Consider the following 22,546-nt stretch of genomic DNA (forward strand, 5'->3'; position numbering starts at 1 on the left):
TGAGCAAACTCACTTCCACTGTGGGAGGCGAGCGAGCCAGGCCTCAGCAATGGACCAAACTTGGGTTGGGCGCATGGGGAGACAGCAACCTTGAGGGCGCATGGGGAGACAGCAACCTTGACCTTACAGCTGTCCCTTTACTCGGCAAAGCAGTCTCTCTAGCTAAGGCGCCAGGACATGGCACCCGGAGGCTGCTGCCCCACTGTAGAGCTTTGGAAATTTTGTCTTTCCGGCTCTTCCGTGTCCTCGTTGGGACACCGGAGAAAACCAGGCTCAGCGGCCCCAGGCCCTGCTCTTCCTGTGGTAAATCTCCCGCTATTGCTTTAAACCAACATTTCTCTAATCTTCAAATATTTAATAAGTCAGGTCTCCTCAAAAGAGCTCAAAGCGTTTTACTAGCTGTATGTTGAATGTATCTGTGGGCATTTTATAATTTTAAGGCCTTTGGTAATTTCACTCTCCTTTTTTTTTAGCATTATAAGATTATAAATTTTTTTAGAGGTGAAATTAATTTTATTACTATTTTTTATTTTATTTTATGTATAGTTTACATAGCTTTTCCTTTTTGTGCAATGCCTGCTTTCTCCTCTCAGGTGTAGTCCCTGCAAAGTTCCCATCACCAACTCACCCGTGCACCATCACCATCGTCCCTTGTGTAAGAACCCATTACATTTCCTCCCTTGTTCTGATCCCTCTCTTTCCCCCTCCCTGCAGAGTGTCTCTGATTAATAGTTGCCTGTTAATTTTGTTTTTTGATTTATTATAATTTTTTCTCTCCTGGTCCCTTATTTGGTTCCCCTACATTCCTCCTATAAGTGAAACCATCCAATATTTTTCTTTTTCCTTCTGGCTTATTTTGCTGAGCATGATCCCTTCCAGCTCCATCCATGTTGTTGCGAATGGCATGAGTTTATCTTTTTTGATTGCCAAATAGTATTCCATTGTGTATATGTACCACATCTTGATCCAATCATCTATTTTTGGGCATTTGGGTTGTTTCCATATCTTACCTATTGTGAAGAGTGCTGTAGTGAAGATAGAAGTGCAGGTGTCCTTTTGAATTAATGTTTTTGTGTCCTTTGGGTAGATTCCTAAAAGTGGAATGGCTGGGTCATAGGGGAGTTCCATTTTTAGTAGCTTGAGGAAGCTCCACTCGACTTTCCATAGTTGTTGGACCAGTTTGCACTCCCACCAGCAGTATGGAGAGTTCCTTGTCACTCACCTTCTTTCCCACAAGCCTGTAAGGTTTCTGCCCTTCCCCTGGTGTGTAAATGCAAAAGCAAACATTCATAAGTTTTAGATTAATTCACCAGGTTGACTTTGCAGAGCCCGATTCAGGTCCTCTGATTCCGAAATCTGTGTCGGTCAGTTATGCCACATGGGCTTGTAGTGTGGGCTTTGGGATCCCCAGAGACAGCAAGTAACCTGTGGAAGTAACCCATGAAAGACGGGCTGCACAGCACAGCATGCTCAGAGGGGCGAGGAGCCCCAGAAGCCACTGGAAGCAGTAGCAGGGGGACACGAACGGGGCCCACTGCCTTTTCTGACATCCAGGATCCACACAGGGCTCCTTCCACTTGGACTGAGACCTAGGGCCTGGGGCGAGGCTCTCAGACTCAGCAGGACCTCGTCACAGAGGCTGGGTAGGGGCTCCCCAGCGGTGGGCAGGGTTGGGCTGACTTGACACCCCACTGGGTGACTCTCTTACAACCTTCACTTTCATACTAGCCAAGGGCCAGGCACAAACCAGCCCCTGAAAGGGACCTGCGTTTAGCTGATGGAGTTGATCTTCTGAGATACAGGCACCTGCCTTCAGGGATCTGTGACCCCAGAGCCTGCTGTTGTGTGCTGGCAGCCTCCTGTTCTGCTCACAGTGCCCGGAATTTCCTAAACAGAGAAGGAAAGCGTGCCTTACCTGGCCTTAGCAGGTGGCACACACTGTTTCTACCCTGGCCCAGAACCTTCTCTCAGCCTCGGAAGGGCGAGGAGCCCAGAGCCTCTCCTACTTTCTAGGCCTGGGCTCAAGTGTCTGGTGGCCAGGCCTGAGGGGCGCTGCTGCCCCAGAGCCGGCTAGGTTCCTCCTCAGGGAGCCGGGAGCTGAGAGAGCCCAAGAGAGGCTGACTTAGCCCTTCCCAGCCGGCAGTGTGGGCAGCAAGTGGGCGTCTCTCCCTTGGAGAGGGACCAGGGGCCTGGCCTGCTGTCTCCTCACACTTTCTGACACCTGCCCTGGTAGAGGCTAGCGTGGAGTTACAATGCTGTCCCTGCAGGCCCCAGGCAGGCCTAGGAGCCGAGTACCAACCCTGCACTGGCCCCAGGCCCTTGGGTGGCAGAGGGCTCAGGAGTAGGGACTCCAGATTGTTTTTTTTTCTCATTAACCAAGGCAAGCTGCCAGCCCTTTCTGTTGCATCTCTGGGTGAAATATCTTTGTCTTGGTGAGTTCCATGGGCCAGTGGCCAGCCAAGGGCTGCTGCACTAGCAACTGAGCCTCGCCTCCCAACTCACCACCCACTGCCCCCTCCAGAAGCTTATTTGCAGACCCCAGAGACTGGGCAGGACCCCCTGCCCAGGACATGTCCGGGAAGTTTCTTTTTTGCAGTTATCTGGAGATGCTTGTCCCTTCAGTTGTAACCTGCTCTTAAAAACCCCAGCCCCAAACTGGGATGTTGGGTTTGTTGAGTTCTTATAAACTGAGACTTTGCTTCGACATCACAGAATTTAATGACAGTATAAGCTTTATAATCCAATGTTTAGAGCCAGCAAATCTCTCCATGGAAGTGCCTGTTCTCTTAGAAAATTCTAGGCTCTCCATACAGAAAACACCTGGGCTTATGATTATTGGTTTGTTCTCAGGTTGAATGGTTTCTGGTGGTGGTGGAGAAAACCGGTTTTCTTGCGATTCCATTAAAGCCTTTACCCATCTGTCCTCTTGTGGAACGTTCTACTCTTTCCTCAGGGTATTTGCAATGGGCGAGGCCTGCTCCCTTTCCGAATTTCGGGACGGATACATATGAGTGCTCAATTAAATATGCCTGCTTAGCTGGTGACTCAGTCCTAGCTATTTTTAGTGTAGTGACTTTCTTTTGTGGAAGCTCGTGGGTTAGTAGCCATTCCTGACATTTAAATGTGAGGTTCCCATTTTCTCTCCGAGGAGAACTTTCCTCGCTGGGAACTTGTAGGACCCTCTCTGAACCTTCAACAGGTTGATTGTGTGGCCTACTGACTTTATGGAAGAAGGGAGTTAAACAGAACAACCGTCCCGGGAGTGAGCTTGCACAAAAAGACAACTTCAGCATCTTCGTTTTGGCCACAACTGAGAACAAAGTGGACATAAATGTATTTGATAATCTGTAAACTCTTCCCCTTCTCTCTACTCACACTATCCCTGCATCCGGTGGGACCTCCCCTTCTGGCTGCCTTCCACCTCCACGGCCCAGCACCCTGCCCCAGGCCCCCTCCCAGGCTGCCCCTGCGGCACCCTGCCCAGGGGAAGGTCTGGGAACTCAGCGCTTCACGTTCTGAATGGACGAATGGATGAATGACTGTCTCTAGGTGTCTTTGGTAAACAGGTCCCCCATCATTTTGGCCTTGGGCATGAAGTGGTGTTGGTGAGGGGGCTTCCCAAGACCCGCTACCCTGAAGGCTCATCTGCAGCGCTGTCCTCAGAGGCAATGCCTGGCGATGCCGAGAGGTGGTTCTGTGACCCTGACTCAGTTGGCGCCTCACTGTGAGGCGAGCACGGCCGGGGCGGAGAAGGACAAGGCCTCCCGGAACCGGCTGGAAAGCCCCTGTCCCAACCCCAGTTCTGTGGGTGACCTAGGGCAAAGAAGCGTCTCAGGGTGCAAACCTCTTCCCAGCAGAGGTTTCTTCCCTTGCTGGTGGCATTTCTTTTTCTTTTTCTTTTTTTTTAAAGATTTATTTATTTATGCATACAAGAACTGGGGTATAAGCCAGGGGTACAGGGGGTGAGAGGATTCACCAGAGAGAGTGGAAAGCAGAACAGGGAGATCTACTGAAATGCACTGCTGAGGGGAGCAGCGGGGAGAGAGGAGAGGTCTGCTGCGTTGTGTGGATTGCTCCCTGGCTGGCCGGGGATCATACTACTGCAGTGGCTCGCAATAGCTTAATAGCGCAGTCTTTAATCCCTGGGACACCAGGGAGGCCCCCGCTGGTAGCTCTTCTCTCTGTGACAGTGCTGCCTTCTCCAGCTAAGTGGTGGACAAAGGCTGGAGGCCCTGGCCCCGCCCTGGCATCGTGTTGCCTACATAGTGCTGACTCCTTTTAACTAAGTTGTCAACGAAGGGCTGACAGATTGGGGGGTGGGGGACAGGCCCTTCTTTGTTGCAGGGCCATGACCCTCTGCGTCCTCTGACCCTGCTCCCAGGGTGGTTGAGGACGGGCCTGCCAGGGCTCCACATGCCGGCCTAGGGTTGGACATCCTGACCAGGCTTGCTGGTTCTACCAGCAAGAAGGGGGCAGGCGTGGGAACCAGGGCTCCCACAAAGGAAGGGGGCCCCTCACAGGGAGAGGGAAGTGCATGTCCCAGGGAGGGCCCCCGCTGCCTGCCAGGCCCTTTGTAACTCAGAAGCCAGCACTGCTCGCTGGGACTGTCAAAGGGACTTAGTGAGTCCACATGGTCCTGCTTTGAGAGACGCAAGAAAAGTGTGTCCTGGGAGTAATTTTAAACCTATTGGAGGAGGCCTGATTGTGTTGTTGGGGGACCTCTGCGTCACTGAGGACTATGGGTCTTTGGGGTTGGGGTACTCAGCATGATAAATGGAGGCAGAGGTGATAGTGGGGTTAACACGTGGAGCCCTATGCTCTGTAGGCCATCGAGTGTTTTTATTGCCGAAGAAGCCCCAAGGGATTAGGAAACTTGTCTAAAGACTAACAGCCGAACAGGTGGGGCCAGAATTTGACCCTGGACTATCTTGCTCCAGGGCCTGAATCTGCACAAACCCCCCCCCGCCCCCCCCCCCCGCCCCCGACTTCCCCCAGACTGGACTTGCAAGAGAGAATTCATCACAGGTTTGCTTTAGTTGTCCTTGAGTTTGCCACAGGGCCTGCGTAAGCACCGAAGCTTGTTTGTAGGTCATTTTGGGTTTGGGGGGGTTGAGAGCCCCATCCCCACCCCCACAAATATCTCTATGTCTGGGGCCCCTCACTTTGTGACACTAACTGGACAGGAAAGGATGCCTGACCCCTGAATCACAGAGGCCAAGGCCAGGCCGCAAGTGTCTGTACACAGAACACTGTGTATGGTGGTGTCAGGCGGCCGGGGGGCGGTGGGGGGGGTCAGGACGGGTCTGGGTAACATGGGTCTGTGTCAGAAGGAGGAGGGGAGGGTCTCGCCAGCTTCTAAGGAACGGTGTGGCAGGAGGGCCTATTTTTTTGTGGTTGGAGGTGAGGTCAAGGTGTGGCAGGGTGGTTTCCTCCTGAGGGCTGGGGCGGGGACGGGGTGTGTGCGGAATACTGTGCTCCATTTCTGTTCTGGCGCACCCTGGCTTGGAGGTAGCTTGCTCTAGTCTCCCTGTCCCTCTTCGTGTGGCCTCCTCCTCTGTGTGTCCCAGTCACCCTCTTCCTGCAAGAACAGCAGTTCTGGGACAGGCTCACTGTGGCCAAGACAGCAGGCCTTCACCTCATGACCCCTACAGGGGGTGTCTTTCCAACAGGGCCCTTTTGTGGGTCCCGGGGCATGAGTTCACCCCACTGCACCAGGACACGAGTTATCTATGTTTGAGGTCCTGGCTCAGTTTTACCTTCTTTCTCCACAGTAGCTAGTTCCCTGTTGTCAGCAAGCCTCAGCATTGCGAGGCTGACGTCGCCCCCCCACCCACGCACGCAGGATTCCGGAATATGATGAAATTATTGGCATAAAAGGCACAGCTGAAAATATATAACCACTAGTTTTGTTTGGAGGGTGAGCACAACTCCCAGGGGGGCTAGTTCTTGTGAATTCTATGGTGCGGTCATCCTGGGACAGGGCAGAGGGTAGGGCCTGTGCTCTCTTCACAGCCTGAGATTTGCCATCCTGCCCCAAGGAGCTCAGAAATTTTAAGCCAAAAGAAACCTCTGGCATCATCTACTTCTAATCTTCTGGATCTTTGGGTCCAGAAAGTTTCAGTGACTTGTTCAAGATCACCAGCCAGGAAGGTGCAGACCCTGGACCCCAAGTCTCAGAACCCCTGAGGGAACCCTGGGTGAGCAGTGGGAAGCAGGCCCTGGCACGGTGGAAATACCAGTCAGGCGTGTCCTCTGGCTGGGGTGGTGCTGGCCGTTTTCCGCACACCAGGCCTTTGGCAGTACCTTGAGGTCCTTTGTTCATGAGGAGACTGTCACTTACCCTCCATTCCCCACTCCGAGGATGGCTGAGGAACTGCCCTGCTTGCTGGGACGAGGACCCGGGACCCGTGGGCTCAACGTTCACATTGGCGCAGCCCTCTGGGGACAGATGGGGTGGAGAGGGGAGATGCTTCTCCCTTCCGCCCCCACTCCTCAACACTGCTTTGTGTGGCTTCCCCATCTGCACTGCTGGGTGGTCACTTTAGCTGGACTGCACCCACCTGGAAATAGGAGAGGGGTCCCCACAATTGTGAAGTGAAGTCTGTGATGTCCAGGCCAGATTCAGAGTATCCTGTGGCAGGTAGAACTTGAGAACAAGCACCGGAAAAGTCGCTGCAGCGAGATAAAGTTAAGAGGAACAACTAGAGCTTTGTTCTAAAATGGCCAGTTGACTTCTGGCAGTGTGTGTGTGCAATGTGTACATAACATACTCTGCACACAGTCACACACTTTCACATTCCTAAGTCCTGTTCTTCACTAAGGCCCAGCCCCAGATCTGCCAGCTCCTTCAGGCCCATGCCGGTGAATCGTCTCTGGACGAGTTCTTCTTGCCCCCACGTCCCTGAAGTACTTGTAGCCTTAACATCAACTTCTTTTCTCCCCAGTTAAAATGGGACTCCTATTGAGCTCCATGCTGACGTGGCACAGTCCCAGGCACACAGTAGGTCGGCCCATGACACCCCAGGGCGAGCAGGTATGACCGCCCTGCCCCAGGAAGCCCTCAAGTCCAAACCTTGGTTCAGGGCTGCACAGTTGGGCCTCACTTCAGGCCTCTTCTAGGGTCGCCTGCACTGAGCTGAATTCAATTTTAAACTGTTGTCACTTTCCAGGGGTTGAGAAAGTGAATTCTCTACAGCGTTTGCTATTAAAAAAATGTGGTAGGAGGACACCGCCTGTCATGTCACTCAAGATCCCCTTATATAAAGTCTCGCAGATTCTTTTAAAATAACTCCATGCCAGAAAAGCCCTGCTTCCCCTGAGGGTCTGGTCTGCTTGCTGGGGCGAGACCCGGGACCGTGGGCTCACCGTTCACGCTGGAGAAACTTGCCCACATGGGGTCAGACAGCTCAGGTGGGTTCCAGGCCTGACCACAGGCAGAGTCGCTGTGTTTGTGGACCTGGGTGTTTGCCTTGCTCGGGCTTTTTTAATTCTTTGATTTTGTTAGTTGCTATCTTAAAGCTTTTACTCCTAATATAAATATTTGTAGTCATTATGAATTTTGAAAAAGAAAGAAAAATCGCCTATACTGGAATGATAGCCCAGGGCTGTAGCATCCGCTGAGGCTGGCGTGTGCAGCGTTTCCTTCTGTCAGTATCGGCAAGGGCCAATTAAAGAGTCTAGAAGCAACAGGGGTCACAAGAGTCTACGCTTGCACGCAAGAAACTCCGAGGTCAGTGGTCTGATGCCATGGCCCGTGAGTTCATCAGGCGTCCATCTCTCTACCCTGTGTCCTCCTTTTTTTTTTTTTTTAAGATTTATTTCTTTATACAAGAACTGGGGTACAGACCAGAGGCGTGGGAGGGTGAGAGAATTCACCAGAGACAGAGTGGGGAGCAGAACAGGCAGACAGACCCAAAGCACTGCTGAGGGGAGCAGCGAGTGAGACAGGAGAGGTCTGCTGCGCCATGTGGGAATCTCCCTGGCTGGCCAGGAATAGAACCCGCGCTGCAGAGGCTACGGACAGCTTCACAGAGCGGCACTCAACCCGTTGCACACTGGGGACGCCCTACCCTGTGTCCTCTTAATCTGGCTCCTGGAGTGACCCCAAGGTCACCTCATGGCACACAGTGATTGCTGGGCTCCAGCCGTCTTGTCTGCAGTCCAGAGACACAGGGAGGGCAGAAGAAGCCTTCATTTACTGCCTTTTAAAGAGCCTCCCCAGAAATCAGACCTCCCCGTGCCCCAGAAGTGACCAGAGTTCAGTCACCTGCAAGGGACTGGGGTCTGAGGTTTGTTCCAATGGGGCACATTTTCCAGGGTCTTTTTTACAAGGAAGAGAAACATTGGATAGATTTGGCTGCCTGTCACATTTCCCCTTTTTTTCTCTGTAGGGATCTGCCCTCTGTCTTGTTGAACGAGCCCCATGTCTTAAATATTGAGGGGGCCAGGGATGGAGGGGAGTCACTGTAAATATCAATGAGTGAAATCCCCTACATCTTGTTCTTTGCCCCTCTGCCTCCCATAATTTTCTCTATGGGTGGGCTGTTGGCAGGGATACTGGCAGCGCAGGTTTTGAATATTCAGGGCCAGAGGGGACCTTAGACAGGTTTCTCCAAGGCTTGCATATTTGGGTGCCCCCCCTCCTGGGGACCATTCAGGCTCTTCACGGGATTCAGTGGGGGCTGCGTGGTGCAGTGCTGGGGAGCAGTGGGGACTTGGGCCACCCAGCGCTGATTGTTCCTGCAACACGAGACTGCTCATTGTTCCCACATCTTCTGATGGTTTTGTCGCAAAAGAAACCAAAACTCCAGATATTTATCTGAAATCTCCTAAGCTGGCAGTTAATACCAGGCAATTTTTAAATGCCCACAAGGGCAGCACTGTCCCCGGCACCCTACCCCTTGCTGGCCGTCCAACCTGGAGAGGCCTGGGCTTGTGATGTGGCCCTGACTTTGCCCTTTAGGCCTCAACAAAGCCCAGGCTTCTGGGGCGGGGATGGCCTCCAGCTGTGAAGAAATCCTGACAATCCACAAGGCTGCTTAGAAGGTCAGCCAGTCCCCCCTCAGCTGGCTTTTGTTTTTTCTATGAATTATTTTGGTAAAACAAAAGGCAGCCAGCTCGAATCCCAACCTGCTGTCTCACAGCCTCCTGGCTTTGGCTGGGCTTCTGGGGTCACCTGTGTGTTTTCTGGACCCCCGTTTTCTTACTTGCCTGATTCTCTCTCTGGACGTACCTTCCCTCAAGCGGCTCAGTGTGCTGGTGAGGAGGACCTGCTCTCTCAGCCTGCTCCCCCTGTGACTGGGGCCCAGTTCTTCGTGGCCTCTGCGTCTCAGCCTCCTCATGGGTCAAGCTTGATGATGGGTGTGGACTCACAGCGCCGTCGCCTGAGGCCTGTGTCATTTTCTCAGCCGATGAGAAGTATGGACAAGAGGCGCTGTCCAGGGCGTGCTGCGTGTGTCACGTGGGAGGCCCAAGCTGGGCCCTAAGTCGGCGCTGACATGAACCGGGCGCTGACCGTGGCCAGCCCCACCCCATCCGGCCTTCCTGGTTTTCCTTGTTCTGCTGCTTTAGATCTTGGGCTCAGGGGTCTGACATTGGTCCCCATCTCAGGGTGAGCCCCTGTAGCTCCGGGTGGTAACCCCCAACCCCCAGCCAGCCTGCACCCGTGGGAGAGGCGGCTGCCCACCCAACGTTCAGTCCTGTTCTGTTTCTGGAACGGCGTGTGGGTCCATCTGTGCCCTTTTCCTTTGGTGGCTTCTTGCTTCTGCCACTGTGGTGTATTCAGGAGAGAGGCGGGAGTCAAAGGCCGCTCAGCCATTTCGTTGGTTACTTGGGGTGGGGGGGACATGCCTGTTGGGGGCTTCTAAAGAGTGCCTTCCAGGGTCTCCCCTGGTGGCGCAGCAGTTGAGCGCTGGGCTGCGCGGCTGCCCTCAGCCTCTGCAGTGCCGGTTCATTCCCCAGCCGCCGGCGAGGGTCCCACAAAAAAAAATAAATAAATGAAAGTGCCTTCCGAAGTAAAGGATCAGCTGCGTGCCTAGGCTTTGGCCACGGCTCTGAACACAGCCAGGGCATGACCGGAGACCCACACCGGCCCGCAGCCTGCAGCCCCTCACTTCCCGGCGGGCTCCATCCGCTGCCCAGAGTGTGGGGGCGCAGGCTAATGCCAGAGCCTGCCTCTCACCCGAAGACTTTAAATGCAGAGAAGCTTAGATAGTGCCCTTTCTCGTCCTTTAAACCGTGTCTTCTTTTTCAGCTTTTAGGTTAATCTGAGTAAGAGACCCAAGCTGTCCGGCCCGGCTGCACAGCCGCCTCGTCGAGGGAAGTCATTTTTGCAGTAGAGGAAGAGGTGACACAGGTGCGTGTGGCCTTCCACCTTGAGTCCCCTGGTGAGCAGGAGGGATAGCCAAGGGGGTGACTGACTTAATCTTTCTAGTGCAGTGGGCTTCCTCTAGACCAGCAAGGAAACTGGGCACAGAGACAGGGCGACCTGGGTCTTGGTTCCAGGTCACCAGCATCTTGTCAGAGAAGCCCTGGAATTCCTGCCAGACCGTGTGTTTGGCGCTTCCCTCACAAGTCCTAACAGCCTCGTGATGGGGCTGCTCACCTGGGTATTCTCGTGGGTTTGCTTGGCACTGGCAGCAGGGCTGGCTAAGGAGAGGATCGAGAGCCCCAAGCTGAACCCATCCTTCTCGGGCCCCAGAACCCCTTGGAGTCTGATGAAATTCCACCCCTCGCCCCCAGAAAGCTGTAGGTACACACAGACTTCTGTCTAGCATCTCGGGGGGTCCTGGAGCCCAGTCCCCCTCGGGGGTCCCTAGTGAAGAAACCTTGTTATGGGGCCAGCTTGAGGGGACATGGCCCTAGGAGTGAGGGGACATGGCCCTAAAGTTTAGTTTTAAGGGAACTGTGAACACATGAAGAAGTTCAAAGGTTGATGCAGCTGGAAGAATATTCTGGGCTGGATGTGTTCCTTGACTTTATTTTGAATGCTGGCAGGCTGGTCGAGGGTGTGAGCTCTTGCCTTTCCTCACTGAGCTGGGACCCCTGCCCAGGCACTGTCTGCTGTGCGTTTTGTTCCCGTATTTGCCAAAGTCACCTTGATTGTAGAAAAGGGTTCCTGAGCCCTCTCTGGCCCAGCCCCAGGCCCCGAGAGTTTGTTCACTGGCACGATTTCCACAGATCTTTCTCGTCCTGCCTGGTTGCCTGCACCATTGGCCACAGCAGCCTCATGCTGGCTGTTTTTAGCAAAGGCTACTGGAAACCCTTCCCGGGAAGCTGTTGCCATAGCTACCTTGGCTGAGAGTTACCATTCTCTCCTTTCTGTTTGCTTGTGGTTTCCTGATTTTTAAGGTAACAGCAGATGTTCTGCTTTTTTGCAGAGCAGCAAGGAAAAGGCTGAATTTTTGTTGCTGTTGACTTTTGGTTGTATGTGTTTGGAGGGGTGCATGTGTGTGTGTGCACGTGCGTGTGTGTACACTCGTGTGCACCTGTGCTGTAAGTAGGTAAAGCTGCCTTAAAAGGTGTGTTACTAGGAGAGCTTGGGTAAAGCCACGTTTTTCATAGTCCAGTTCTTAATTTGGCCTAGTGGTTGAAATTGGTCCACTTCTAGCCTGATTTTGGACTAACCAGCTGCCTTCAGCAGAGACGGGGGTGGAGAGGGTTGGCCAAGCTCCATGTCACCCTGCCTGACACCCCCAAGAACAAGTACCCTCCGCCTGGGCTGTGTCTGAACTTGTCTCTGGCCCCTGGGGGCTGCCTCCCGCGGAGCAGATGGTCCAGTGAGATCAGGCTGCTTTATCTCCTCGAGTTGTGCAAATAGCCCTGCCGAGCACAGCCACGCCCCAGGACACCAGCAGCACCAGGTGCAGACTGAGTGCGGCTGCCCACGGCTTGACGTCGTGCTGGGCCTGCCTTTTCAGACTGGACTCTCTCCCACTCTTGAAAGGACACTCTTAGCGTTTTCCAATTGACTTATCTTTAGAAATGTCCATCCAGTTAAAAAAAAGAAAGGAAACGACACACCTTGTAACTGGTTTTCTGTGTGCTCAGGACTCGGTGTCAGGATCGGTGTCAGGATCGATGTCAGGATTGTGTGCTTGAGGTTTGGGCTCTTGTTAGTTCAGCCGCCACAAGGCGCTGTGGGAACCTGCCTGGACACAGCCTGCGGGTGACGTCCTCTCAGGCTGTCTCTCGGGTGGTAGGGTCCACCCCTTCTCACTGGGCTTCCGAACCCTGACCTGTGCCTCTGCTCCCCAGATCAAGATGAACGCCATGCTGGAGACCCCCGAGCTGCCGGCCGTGTTTGACGGGGTGAAGCTGGCAGCCGTGGCCGCTGCCCTCTACGTGATCGTCCGGTGCTTGAACCTGAAGAGCCCCACGGCCCCGCCTGACCTCTACTTCCAGGACTCGGGGCTCTCACGCTTTCTGCTCAAGTCCTGTCCTCTTCTGACCAAAGAGTGAGTGCACCAGGGGCCCACTGCAGCCCAGCCTGCGGGCCTGTTGCGCTGGGGGGGTTCGGAGTGGGCCCTCCTCGCGTGGTGTCCGCGCGCTTCCGCGTAATACAGGGTCATCGGGGTCGACGTGGCCACGGCCTTGTCAGGTCTGGCATCTAAGGAAAAAGCTCTGGGAAGCATGACCTACCAGGCAGTTTCTTAACCAACAGGCTCTGGTTCTGAGTCCCCAGGGCACGTTTAGATGACGAGCCCTCAGTGCTCGCTGGGGGTCTGCCTAGTCTCACAGCTGCAGAGAAGGAATCTGCACACAAGGGTTAACAGTGGTGAGGGGTTCCAGGTCATAGACATGGTGATGCATGAGGAAGATGCTGGTGGCGCTGTGGCTCCTTCTCTGAGAACCCACGCCTGTCTAGGCCAGAACCCATACTCATCTCACGCCAGGACTAGCACAGCTGTGCCCCCCACCTACTTAGACAACCCCCCAGGCCTCACCACCCTGCAGACAATGCTTGACCATTGTGTTCTCTGCAAACTCCCAGCCCGAGAAAGGGCCTTTCTGGAATCCACATTCCACTGTAAACTAAGGAGCATAGCAGAAAATTGGCTCAGTGCAGTTTCTGACTGAACATTATGGAACAAAAATGCTCTGTTGTCGGTTGTGGGGCAGAGTCCACCCTCAGCCAAGGCCATTAGTAAGCAGCACGCACAGCGTCCTCGCTGGCCCCTCTGCCCACTGCACTGAGAAGTGTGCTGATCACAGCTAAGAGAAGCCCGCGCTGATGAAGGGAATCTCTTGTTTTCAAGAGATGCGTTGCCAGATTTTCCCTGTTGATGTCTTCTGAATAACTCGGCTTAAAGCCTCTGCGCTAACATTCAGTGTGGGGTAGTGGGGCCTCCCCTGGGGTAGGGGTGCCTCCTCGCCCCTCTGGGGTCAGTCGCATTGGGCAAGCGAGTCTCCAACAACAACAAGCAAATGGCTGCGCGTGGGTGGGGGGGCTCAGGTGCTTGCTGGTGTTCTTTGGTTGTCTGTTCACTTTTGGCTGCGGAGAGCCCAGGGTGCAGAGCTGCCGCTGTGGGCTTGGTGGTGGGGAGTGATTTATTGCAGCTTTCTCATAGTTGTAACAGGGAAGCCGTGACCCCAGAAAACTTGCTATCAATTTGGGAGAGACATGTCAGCCTGCAGTGCTGCCTGGTGCTGGGGGCACCCGCCTTGGCCCCTGCTGGGACTCTGCCCAGGGGCCTGAGGACAAGGCCGGACACTCTTCTCAAGCAGAGTGGGCTGGGAGCCATCTCCTCTCTGAGGGGAGTGCCCATGCTCCTGATGTACGTTTTCCAAATTGCCCAGCATTTTTCTTCAATACATCTAGATGACTGGCCAGTCCAGACTGGCAAGTCAACTTTGCACCCACCTCCAGCTTGAGGGCACCCGGCTAGACCCCCTCCCTCAGCCCTCTCATTTCTAGAGAGCATCTGAAAACCAAGGGTATTAAAAACCCTACAAGATTCGATGCAGTGAGCAGATTCCCAGCCAGCACTGGCCCCGAGTAATGGGAAGACGCCCCAGGAAAGCTGCTATTGTCCAGTCTCCGGAAAATATCACAGAGGGTTCGATGCCATACTAATGGCTCAAAGCATAAGAAAAAAGGAAGCTGTCAAAGGCAGATTTTTTTTTTTTACCGCTTTCTTGTTTTCCTTGCCAAAAAAAATAGTGCAGAGATACTAAGCCCCACGGGTTCTCGTCGCTCGTCCCCCTTGCTGTGCTTTTTCTCCAGGAAGCTGCCCTGGTGCTGACTGGGTCTCCTGTCACCTCCATGGACATGCGTCCCTGGTCACCAGGTCTCCTTGGACCTGGTGTCTCTGCCCCTCCCAGCACCCCCCACCTTTAGCCAGCTGCCCTGTTCTCTCCCGGGGAAGCCCGGAGCAGGGAGGCAGGGAGGTTAGCTTAGGGGCAAGGCAGAGCCGTGGGGTTCAGGACTTGGCCTGTTTGAAGGTGATATGAAGGGATAAGTTCCCCAGAAACCATTCCCTCCAAGACCTTTGCCTTCGAAAGCCCCTCCAGCCCCTTCAAGCATGTTGCAACTTGGCTTCAGCAGCTAAATTCCTAGCCCTGTGACTTGAACTTGACAAATGATGAAAGGGCAGAAAGATTTGCCTTTTTTTCCCCTCCAATGTTTTAACTCTTAATTTTTACTTTGACTCTAATTTTGATTGTAGTTTTAGGAATGACCCAACATCCCACGCTCTTGCAGCGTTCCGTCGAAGTGTTTGAAATTACCCTTTTGTCTTCATTACTGCGTTTTAAATTTGTTCAGTATCAGGCCTCCCCGGTGGCGCAGCGGTTGAGCGCCGGGTTGCGAAGCTGCCCACGGCCTCTGCGGTGCCAGTTCGATCCCTGGCTGCTCCCCGGCCACCGGAGGAGGGTCCCGCATGGCGCGCAGACCTCTCCTGCCGCCCGCTGCTCCCCTCAGCAGTGTACTTCGTCAGTCTGCCTGTTCTGCTCCCTGCTCTGGCTCTGGTGAATTCTCTCACCCTCCCGCGCTTCTGACTGTACCCAGTGCTTGTATAAATAAATAAATAAGTAATTAAATCTTTTAAAAAAAAATTTGCTCAGTATCTCCTCAACACAGTACCAGGTAATCCCCTGGACAACCCCGAGGTCAGGTTCATTTCCCCTCTCGTTTTAAGGATGAGGAAATGGGGAGTTGCATGGAGGGAAATGCAGCCTGAGTCTGAGGCTCCAGAGCTTCTTGTCAAGGGGTGGACAGAGACTCCTGAAGGTGCAGGGAGAGAGTGCAGACCTGCGGTCATGGCCAGCCCCTCAGCAGGACTGTGCCATCAGCTCCCCGATGACCTCTTTCTATTTTAATCGCCTGGGAAGCCACCGCCTGTGATGCTTTCTCTGCTGTGTTTCTGTAACAGCCTCCCGTGGAGTTGAAGCCGAGGGCAGGAGCCTTGTCGGGGGGGGGGGGGGGGTGAAAGTGCTTCTCCTGGGACTTTGAAGCTTTTTTCCTAGAGGAAGACTGTCTGCAGCCTTCATAAACAGTTGTCTAGGCTAGAATGTCCAGTTCAGGGACTCAACAACCAGCAACGGTGTTACTCAGGAACCCTACCTGGGCAGCCGGCCAGGACAGACCCCACTGCGACCGGCGGGACAAAGGAGATGAAAGGGGAGCATGGAGGCTGCTTGAGGACTGCGACCCCATCCCTGTATTGACATCAGTACTTAAGCCTGTGTTGCCTTGATCTGCACAAAGATACACCAGGAATGACTTCCTGACATGTGGAGGGAACTTTACTTCCATGGGGCGATGCCTTCTGTTCACTTAGCGACAGATCAATATTTGCCCCCCGATTCTTTTTTGTTGCTGTTCCCCAAAAGTGTCTGCTTTCAGTGAGACCAGCCGACCAAAGTTCAGTTTAGAATTATGAGGCAATCGAGCTGATGGCACAAGTCTCCCTTTTTTTTTTTTTTTCTGTATTAAAATGTGAAAGGCATAATATACTCCTTTTGAAAAGGGAAACTGGGCAAAGTCCACAGCGACCCTCCATAATTCTCCTTAGAGATTCTCAGCTGGTCATCCCCAGGGGGTTTTCTCCCCCAGGCACTTCCCCTGCCCCAAATCAGGGTTTAAGGAGCTTGTGTGACCTTAACACTCAGTTTGAAATGGACATCTGCCTAATGCTCAATTTTTTTTTAAGATTTATTTTATTTATGCATACAAGAGCTGGGGTACGGGCCAGAGGTGCTGGGGTGAGAGGATTCACCAGAGACCGAGTGGGGAGCAGAACAGGTGGATTCACTGAAATGCACTGCTGAGGGGAGCAGCGGGGAGACAGGAGAGGTCTGCTGCGCTGTGTGGGTCAGCTCCCTGGCCAGGGATCGAACTCGTGCTGCAGTGGACCCCCTCGGTTCCACAGACAGACACTGGACAAGTATACGTGTGTCCCCAGCACCTGGCTGAGAGGGCTGGCTGCCCCTTGGCTCTGGCACCTTTGTTTCTTGGGAGCTAACACCACATCTCTGGAGAGATGGGTAGTGTTTCCCATCTTCAGCTAAGTGAGGGCAGCCCGCATGCAGCAGGCCCTGGCCCCAGGTTTCACTTTCCATGTCCCTGCTCCACAGACAGCCTGGTCCAGACACGGGCTGTGCCTCACGGTATTGGAGAGCGAGAAGCCACACTCAAGGTGCTGCTGTTACGGTTTAGCATTACTGTCATCCTATTTTAGTGTTAGTTGTTGTTATTCTGTTGCTGTGCCTAATTTATGAATTAAATGTAATCAGAGGGATGTATAGATGGGGGGAAACCTAGCGTGCAGGGTGCAGGGCTGCTGGTGGTTTTGGGCACCCACTGAGGTCTTGGGGGGGCCTTTGGGACACGACCCAGGCATCTGCAGCCCTGGCTTCCCTGGTGCTGGCTGGAGTTTCCATCCCCAGGTCCAGGAGAGAAAGTGGAGACAGGCAGCAGGTGCTGGTCTCTGGGTGCCTGCTGTTGAGATGGCGACGTTCCCCGTGGGGAGGCAGGCTTGCCCCTCATTAGCAGGCCTGTCGGCGCGGGTCGTGGTGTGGCAGGGATGAAGGCAGCGAGAAGTGTGATGGAGTGCTCAGCCAGGAGGCTAGACTAGAAACAGACACCGCCACGTTTTTATGGGATGGAGGTGACATCTGGAAGTCCTTGCAGGGTGCAGAAAAGGGAAGCAGCGTGTTGAAACCACAGTCCCGTGTTCGTGGGGCCTTCTTCCCTTGAGACCAAAATGTAGTCGCGTCCTTCTGCATCAGCAGCCACTTGTGCTCATAGGAGCTGGAGGTCATACTGGCCTCTGGGGGCTGAGGGCTACAACCCTCCAGCCCCAAGCCCCACACGCTCCTTTCAGAGGAGAGCAGCAGACACCCCCTGCCTTTGGTCACGCAGTGGACCCCACTTCTGTGGCTTCCCTTCCTTCTCGCTCGCTGAGTACAAGCAGGAGCCCCGTGGGGAGGTGCCCCCAGGGCCAGTCCACAGCTCTTGCTCTCCACGAGTGTCAGTTAATGGACATTTGGGGATCTGCCTCTCTGAATCTGGGGGTCGGGGGATAGGATTTTTTAAAAGGATCTTTTAAAAAGCTGTTCTCATTGTGGAAAAGTTGTGGGACCTTTTTTAATGGGTTTCTGCACAACTCAGCTCCTAATTATCTCTGATAAGGCAGGACCAGGCTACTTTGGTTTTTCTCTCAAACAATAGCGGCCCCTTCTCTATCGCTGCTGCAGGTATTCACCTCTCACAGTAAATATTCATTTTCTTTAATCTGCCTTAAATAAAAGCCCGTTCTCTCTCTGAGGACTGCATCTGTCCCAGATGTGCAGGATAGTACGCCTGTCTAGTACACCAAGGAAGTCTGAAATGATGAGACATACTCAACAAAAGCACTAATTCCCATCTCTCTGATAATTTAGGAAGTTAGTTTCCAGATCTAAAGGACACGGGACTGAGCATATAAACCCCTGCCCTGGGTTATATGGCAAATATTTTGCAATGACACTGACAAAGGGGAAGCGAGGGTGAAAGACAATTTGCATTTCCTCCGTCTTAAATAAACACTGTGCAAAAGCAGCCTCGTATACCCCCTTCCAGTCGGATTGTCACCCCTGGGCCCCTCCTGGCCAGAAATCCTGGAATTTATTTATAATGAGTTGAATTTCCAAAGAATTTCATTATCTTGGGCTTAAATTTCTCCTAATACCCTCCTGCTCACAGAGTCCTTCCAGATCAGATTTAGCTGGCTTCCTCCTCGGCTGAATGCTGAAGCTTTGTCCTTTCTGCAGAGTAGACTCCGAATTGCCAAGCCTGATTCCACTGACCTGCTTTCACCCATTGTAGGAACTGTACAGATGTCGCCTCGGTGCCGTGGTGACGAGCGTCTCTGTCCAGCTGGGCTGCGGGGTTCGGTGCCCGCGTCACAGGGGCTCCAGGCTTCGGGCACACGTCCCTGAAACCTGCCCTGCACCTTCTCGTTGCAGGAGGGTCTCAAAGACTTAAAATGAATGTACTGAGATTGGGTTAGCATCGCCAGGTCACTTTCCAGGCAACTTTCTCTTGAAATTGCTTGTGTTTCTGATGAAATGGCCCAACCCTGTGGACAAGGTGTGAAGGTTGAATCGCCTAAAGCCATAACGCTGTCCTCCTGAACAAACCTGGTTTTCCCAGCACTGATGCGGTTCCCTGAATTTGGGCTTTTCGGTGCTGACCCTGAGGACATCCCAGACGAGCCCAGAAGAGTGGGTCACCCGCTCCCCACCTCTGCCACCACACAGGGTGGCTTCTGCCGGTGGCTGTGCCTTTGGCTGCCAGTGGTCAGCTTTAGATGGTCACCTAACTCTTGGGTGCCACCACCCACACTGCGCCAGCAGGTCACTTACCCTCAGGACACCAGCCCAGCCAGGAAGGACAAGGCTGCCATCTTTGAGGCCTCCTACATTAAATCCAAATGACCAAGTTGAGTCTGGTGAAATTCCCCCACTTTCTAAACTTAGTGCGGATGGTAACTTCTGGAGACTCCATGCCTTCTTGTGAAAATTGCTGAAGGATCTAAAAGAGCTAGAATACAAAGCATCCAGGACCCTTGAGTTGGTTCAGATAGAAGGAGGCTCCGCTCCCACCTCCAGGGCAGTCAGCTCCAGGTTCCAAACATTTGTGACATTTACTGCCCTGTTCGCTGTGCCTGAGTTCATTCTTGGGGGCTTTCCCAGGTCCTCAAAAAAGCCAAAGCAGCACCTGCTGCCAATGATCCCGTCACAGCCACATGTCCACCGTGCCAGCCGAGGCTTGGCTGAGTCACCCTCTCCGGTCTCGCCCACACCAGCCTCCGGGGTCCCTTTTGGTCTCCATCCTCCTTAACTTGACTTAATTTGACTTAAACTACTTAACTCCAGTTTCTTGCCCGGGATCAGATCCTCTCTTGTGGTCCTTCTCAACAGGCGGTTGAGTGCAAGAAATGGACCTTGTTTTCTAAAAAGTCTGAAGTTCCGGGTTTAAGCCGCCCTTTATCAGCGTCAGTGCAGTGATCACCAATTTCAATCTCAAACTGTTCTTTTCCTCTGCCAGCCCCTCAGCCTGACCCCTTCCCTCTGATGGATGGGACACTCTGTGACACAAAACACCAGGTCTTTTATTGGCAAAGTGTAATCCAGACTGTAAGTCTGCTTGGAAGTGCCATTTCTTTCTTTTCTAGATTTTTTTTTTTTTTTTTTTTGCATAGAAGAGCTGGGCCAGAGGTGCAGGAGGTGAGAGGATTCTCTAGAAGCAGAGTGGGGAGCAGAGCAGGCAGATATACTGAAATACACTGCTGAGGGGAGCAGCGGGGAGACAGGAAAGGTCTGCTGCGCTATGTGGGTCAGCTTCCTGGCTGGGGATCGAACTCGTGCCAGTGGCTAGCGATAGCTTGATAGCACTGAGACTTAACCTCTGCACCACCAGGGAGGCCCTGGAAGTGCCAATTCTAAGCTCTTGGTGCCATTGGGCTCTGCGCTGGGAAGTTAGGGATTCCTGACCACAGTCTATGTGGGGCTTTGGCTGAGGCCCCAGCCGGTGTGGAAGCAAGGGTGGGCTTCCATGTGAAGGGTCTGCAGAGGCAAGAAGCATCCCCCAATCAGCCTCTGCAGCCAGAATCTACTCAAGGAAAAGCCTTTGCCTGCATTTGTGAGAAAATCTGCCCCTCCACAGACTTCCAGCAAGTGAAGTGCTGACTCAGACAGAAAGCTGTGGTCCTTGGCGAGTTGGTTTTTCGCGTGACGGGCAAGATGCCATCCCTGTTGCTGCCCAGGTGACTGATGGTTGGGCCGAGTGGAGCCCCGACCAAGGGTTGCATGCCTTCCTCTGCCCGAGGCAGGGTGCCCTCAGCCTCCCCCCAAGTGGGTCCCAATCACACAGGGCAGGCTCCGGGTGCCATTAAAGCGGCGTCCAATCCAGACTATTCAGGAAACTTCCTTGCCTGGAGGCCAGGGGTTGATCCAGAACCATCTATGACCCCCAAGCAAAGGAGAGGCCCCTGAGAAGCCAAAGGCAATACATTTGTCCCTGTCCCCGCCGGACACTAAGGCCACTGCAGTGCCAGCCCGACTGTCCTGCCAGACAGGTGCTCCACTCCTGCCCTGGAGACCTGCCCGGGACCAGGGGTGCAGCCAGGTCCCGAGTGCGAGGCCAGGACGCCTGAGGCTGTGGCGTTGGTAGCTCTGGCTGTGTTTTCGATTTGAAGTCAGCCACGGGTCTCCCTGGTGGCACAGGGGTTAAAGACAGCCAATCAGGTTGTCACCACCCATTGCAGCATGAATTCGATCCCCAGCTGCCAGGAAGCTGACCCACAGGGCGCAGCAGACCTCTCCTGTCTCACCAGCTACTTCCCTCAGCAGTGTGTTTCAGTAGATCTGCCTGTTTTGCTCCCCACTCTCTCTGATGAATCCTCTCACCCCCTGCACCTCTGGCTTACACCCCAGTTCTTGTATTCATAAATAAATAAATAAATCTTTAAAAAATAAAATAGTGAAATCTGCCATGCCGAAGCAGTGCGGCTTTTCCTCCCTCCGTGTTTCGGGAAAGGGAGCGTCTTCTTCTGTGAATAAGTAATAGAGATACATATTTTTAAGTCCACCAATTAGTATTTGGCAACCTGCTCTTCCAGTCTGCTCACTGCATGCCACCCCCCACATTCCTTGCACTCATTCCCACCTTTTGTGTCCTGCAAAATCCTCCCCACCCCTCGCCATGGCCTCATGTCCCAGCTCCTCCTGTGACTCTGATCCTCCCAGGCCCTTTGCCTGCCGCCAAGCCACAGAGCTGTAAACCATCCTTCTGTGAGTGTGTGTGTGTTTTCTGAGACACTTAGGGACAGTGACCCCCTGACATTGCCGGTCTTCTCCGAGGCTGCAGCTCAGCCCTGGGTCAGTGTGCACCGATGTCTCTACATGCTTTTGGAAGAAGCCCATGAGATGGCGTGTCAGAAGAGAAATTCAGATACCTGACAACGGAGTTTGGAGAAGGGGGAGCCGTCCGAATGTGGTTGGTGGGCCGGGTGAGAGGTGCAGAGGTTGGCATGAGGTGAGCGAGAACGGCCGTATAAGCTGGACTTCCGGCAGATAACTGACTCTGCTCTCCACCCCCCACGCCTGTCCCTTTGCCCCGTCCAGCCAGCCTGCCTGGGCTAGAAGGCCCGTTCCGTGTGATCACTTTGCCCTGACCCCACAGCCATGTCTCGCCACTGGCCTTTGAACCTGCCACTCTGTCTGCCCTTTGCTTTCTGGCCTGGCCTCCATACCTGCTCCCTGCCAGCTCCCAGCCACCATGCGGTGCAACAAGAGGCCCACGCCCTGGGTCCGGGCAAGGGGTGTTCAGGGCACCCAAACTGGACCCTGAGAACCCTGGTGGATGTTGGGAGAGGGAGGCCTTCCGTGGTGGAATCTGGAGGTGTCCGTGGCTAGTGGAGCACCTTGTGTGTTGGGGGGAAGGCCTGAATCACACATCATGCCAAATCACATTCTCATAGAAGGGGCCAGATAAATGTTTGTTGTCTCAACTGAAGCTAAAAAACGGGTTGGAATTTTGTGCAGTCGTCCAGAACTTTGTATAATAACTGCATTAAAAGAGGAGGAAGTGCAAAAGGCAGAACACGAAACTCTTACTATTACTATGTAAATAAATACTCCATATTCAAATAGATACAGATGAAAAGGAAATAAAATCAAAAGTTTTGTAGGTGTTGTAAGGCGATGGGTGATTTTTAAACTTTTGATTTCTTCTAGCGGTTTCAAATTGATCGGAAATAAAAGTAAGAGGACTCTGGGTATACATTCTGTCCCTCCTAGTTCTGAAAGTTGTGTGTAGTTCACTGTTAATCTAAGTATATGCGGTGACACCAGCCGCTGTCCTGGCATTTGTCCTTCATGTGTAAGGCGAGCTGGGCTTTGCTCAAGCAGATCTTTCAAGAACATCTCAGTTTGGTTCTGTGATGCTCTCTTGTGAGGACAAGAAGGAAGGGTCAGTGCCTGAGTTGCCATGAGTTTCGAGAGGGTGGAGTTGTCGACTGCTGAAGGAAATGTTTTTCTCTGTTCTCATGCAAGAGAAGAG

At 53.3% G+C, this 22,546-nt stretch overlaps 1 protein-coding gene across 1 annotated transcript in view; it reads left to right on the forward strand.

Annotated features, from left to right (window-relative positions):
• Window positions 1-12,261: 12,261 nt before the first annotated feature.
• The window catches only part of ABHD2 (abhydrolase domain containing 2, acylglycerol lipase), a gene marked incomplete at its 5' end in the record, with an annotated part of 46,108 nt that continues 35,823 nt past the window's right edge, over window positions 12,262-22,546 (forward strand). The window contains one exon of the mRNA XM_084253572.1: window positions 12,262-12,455. Within this exon, the coding sequence (XP_084109698.1) occupies window positions 12,262-12,455 (194 nt within the window). The remainder of the gene's footprint in view (window positions 12,456-22,546) is intronic.

Source organism: Talpa europaea, assembly GCF_964194135.1.
Source record: "Talpa europaea genome assembly, chromosome: 14".
In the NCBI taxonomy this organism is placed as follows: Eukaryota; Metazoa; Chordata; class Mammalia; order Eulipotyphla; family Talpidae; genus Talpa; species Talpa europaea.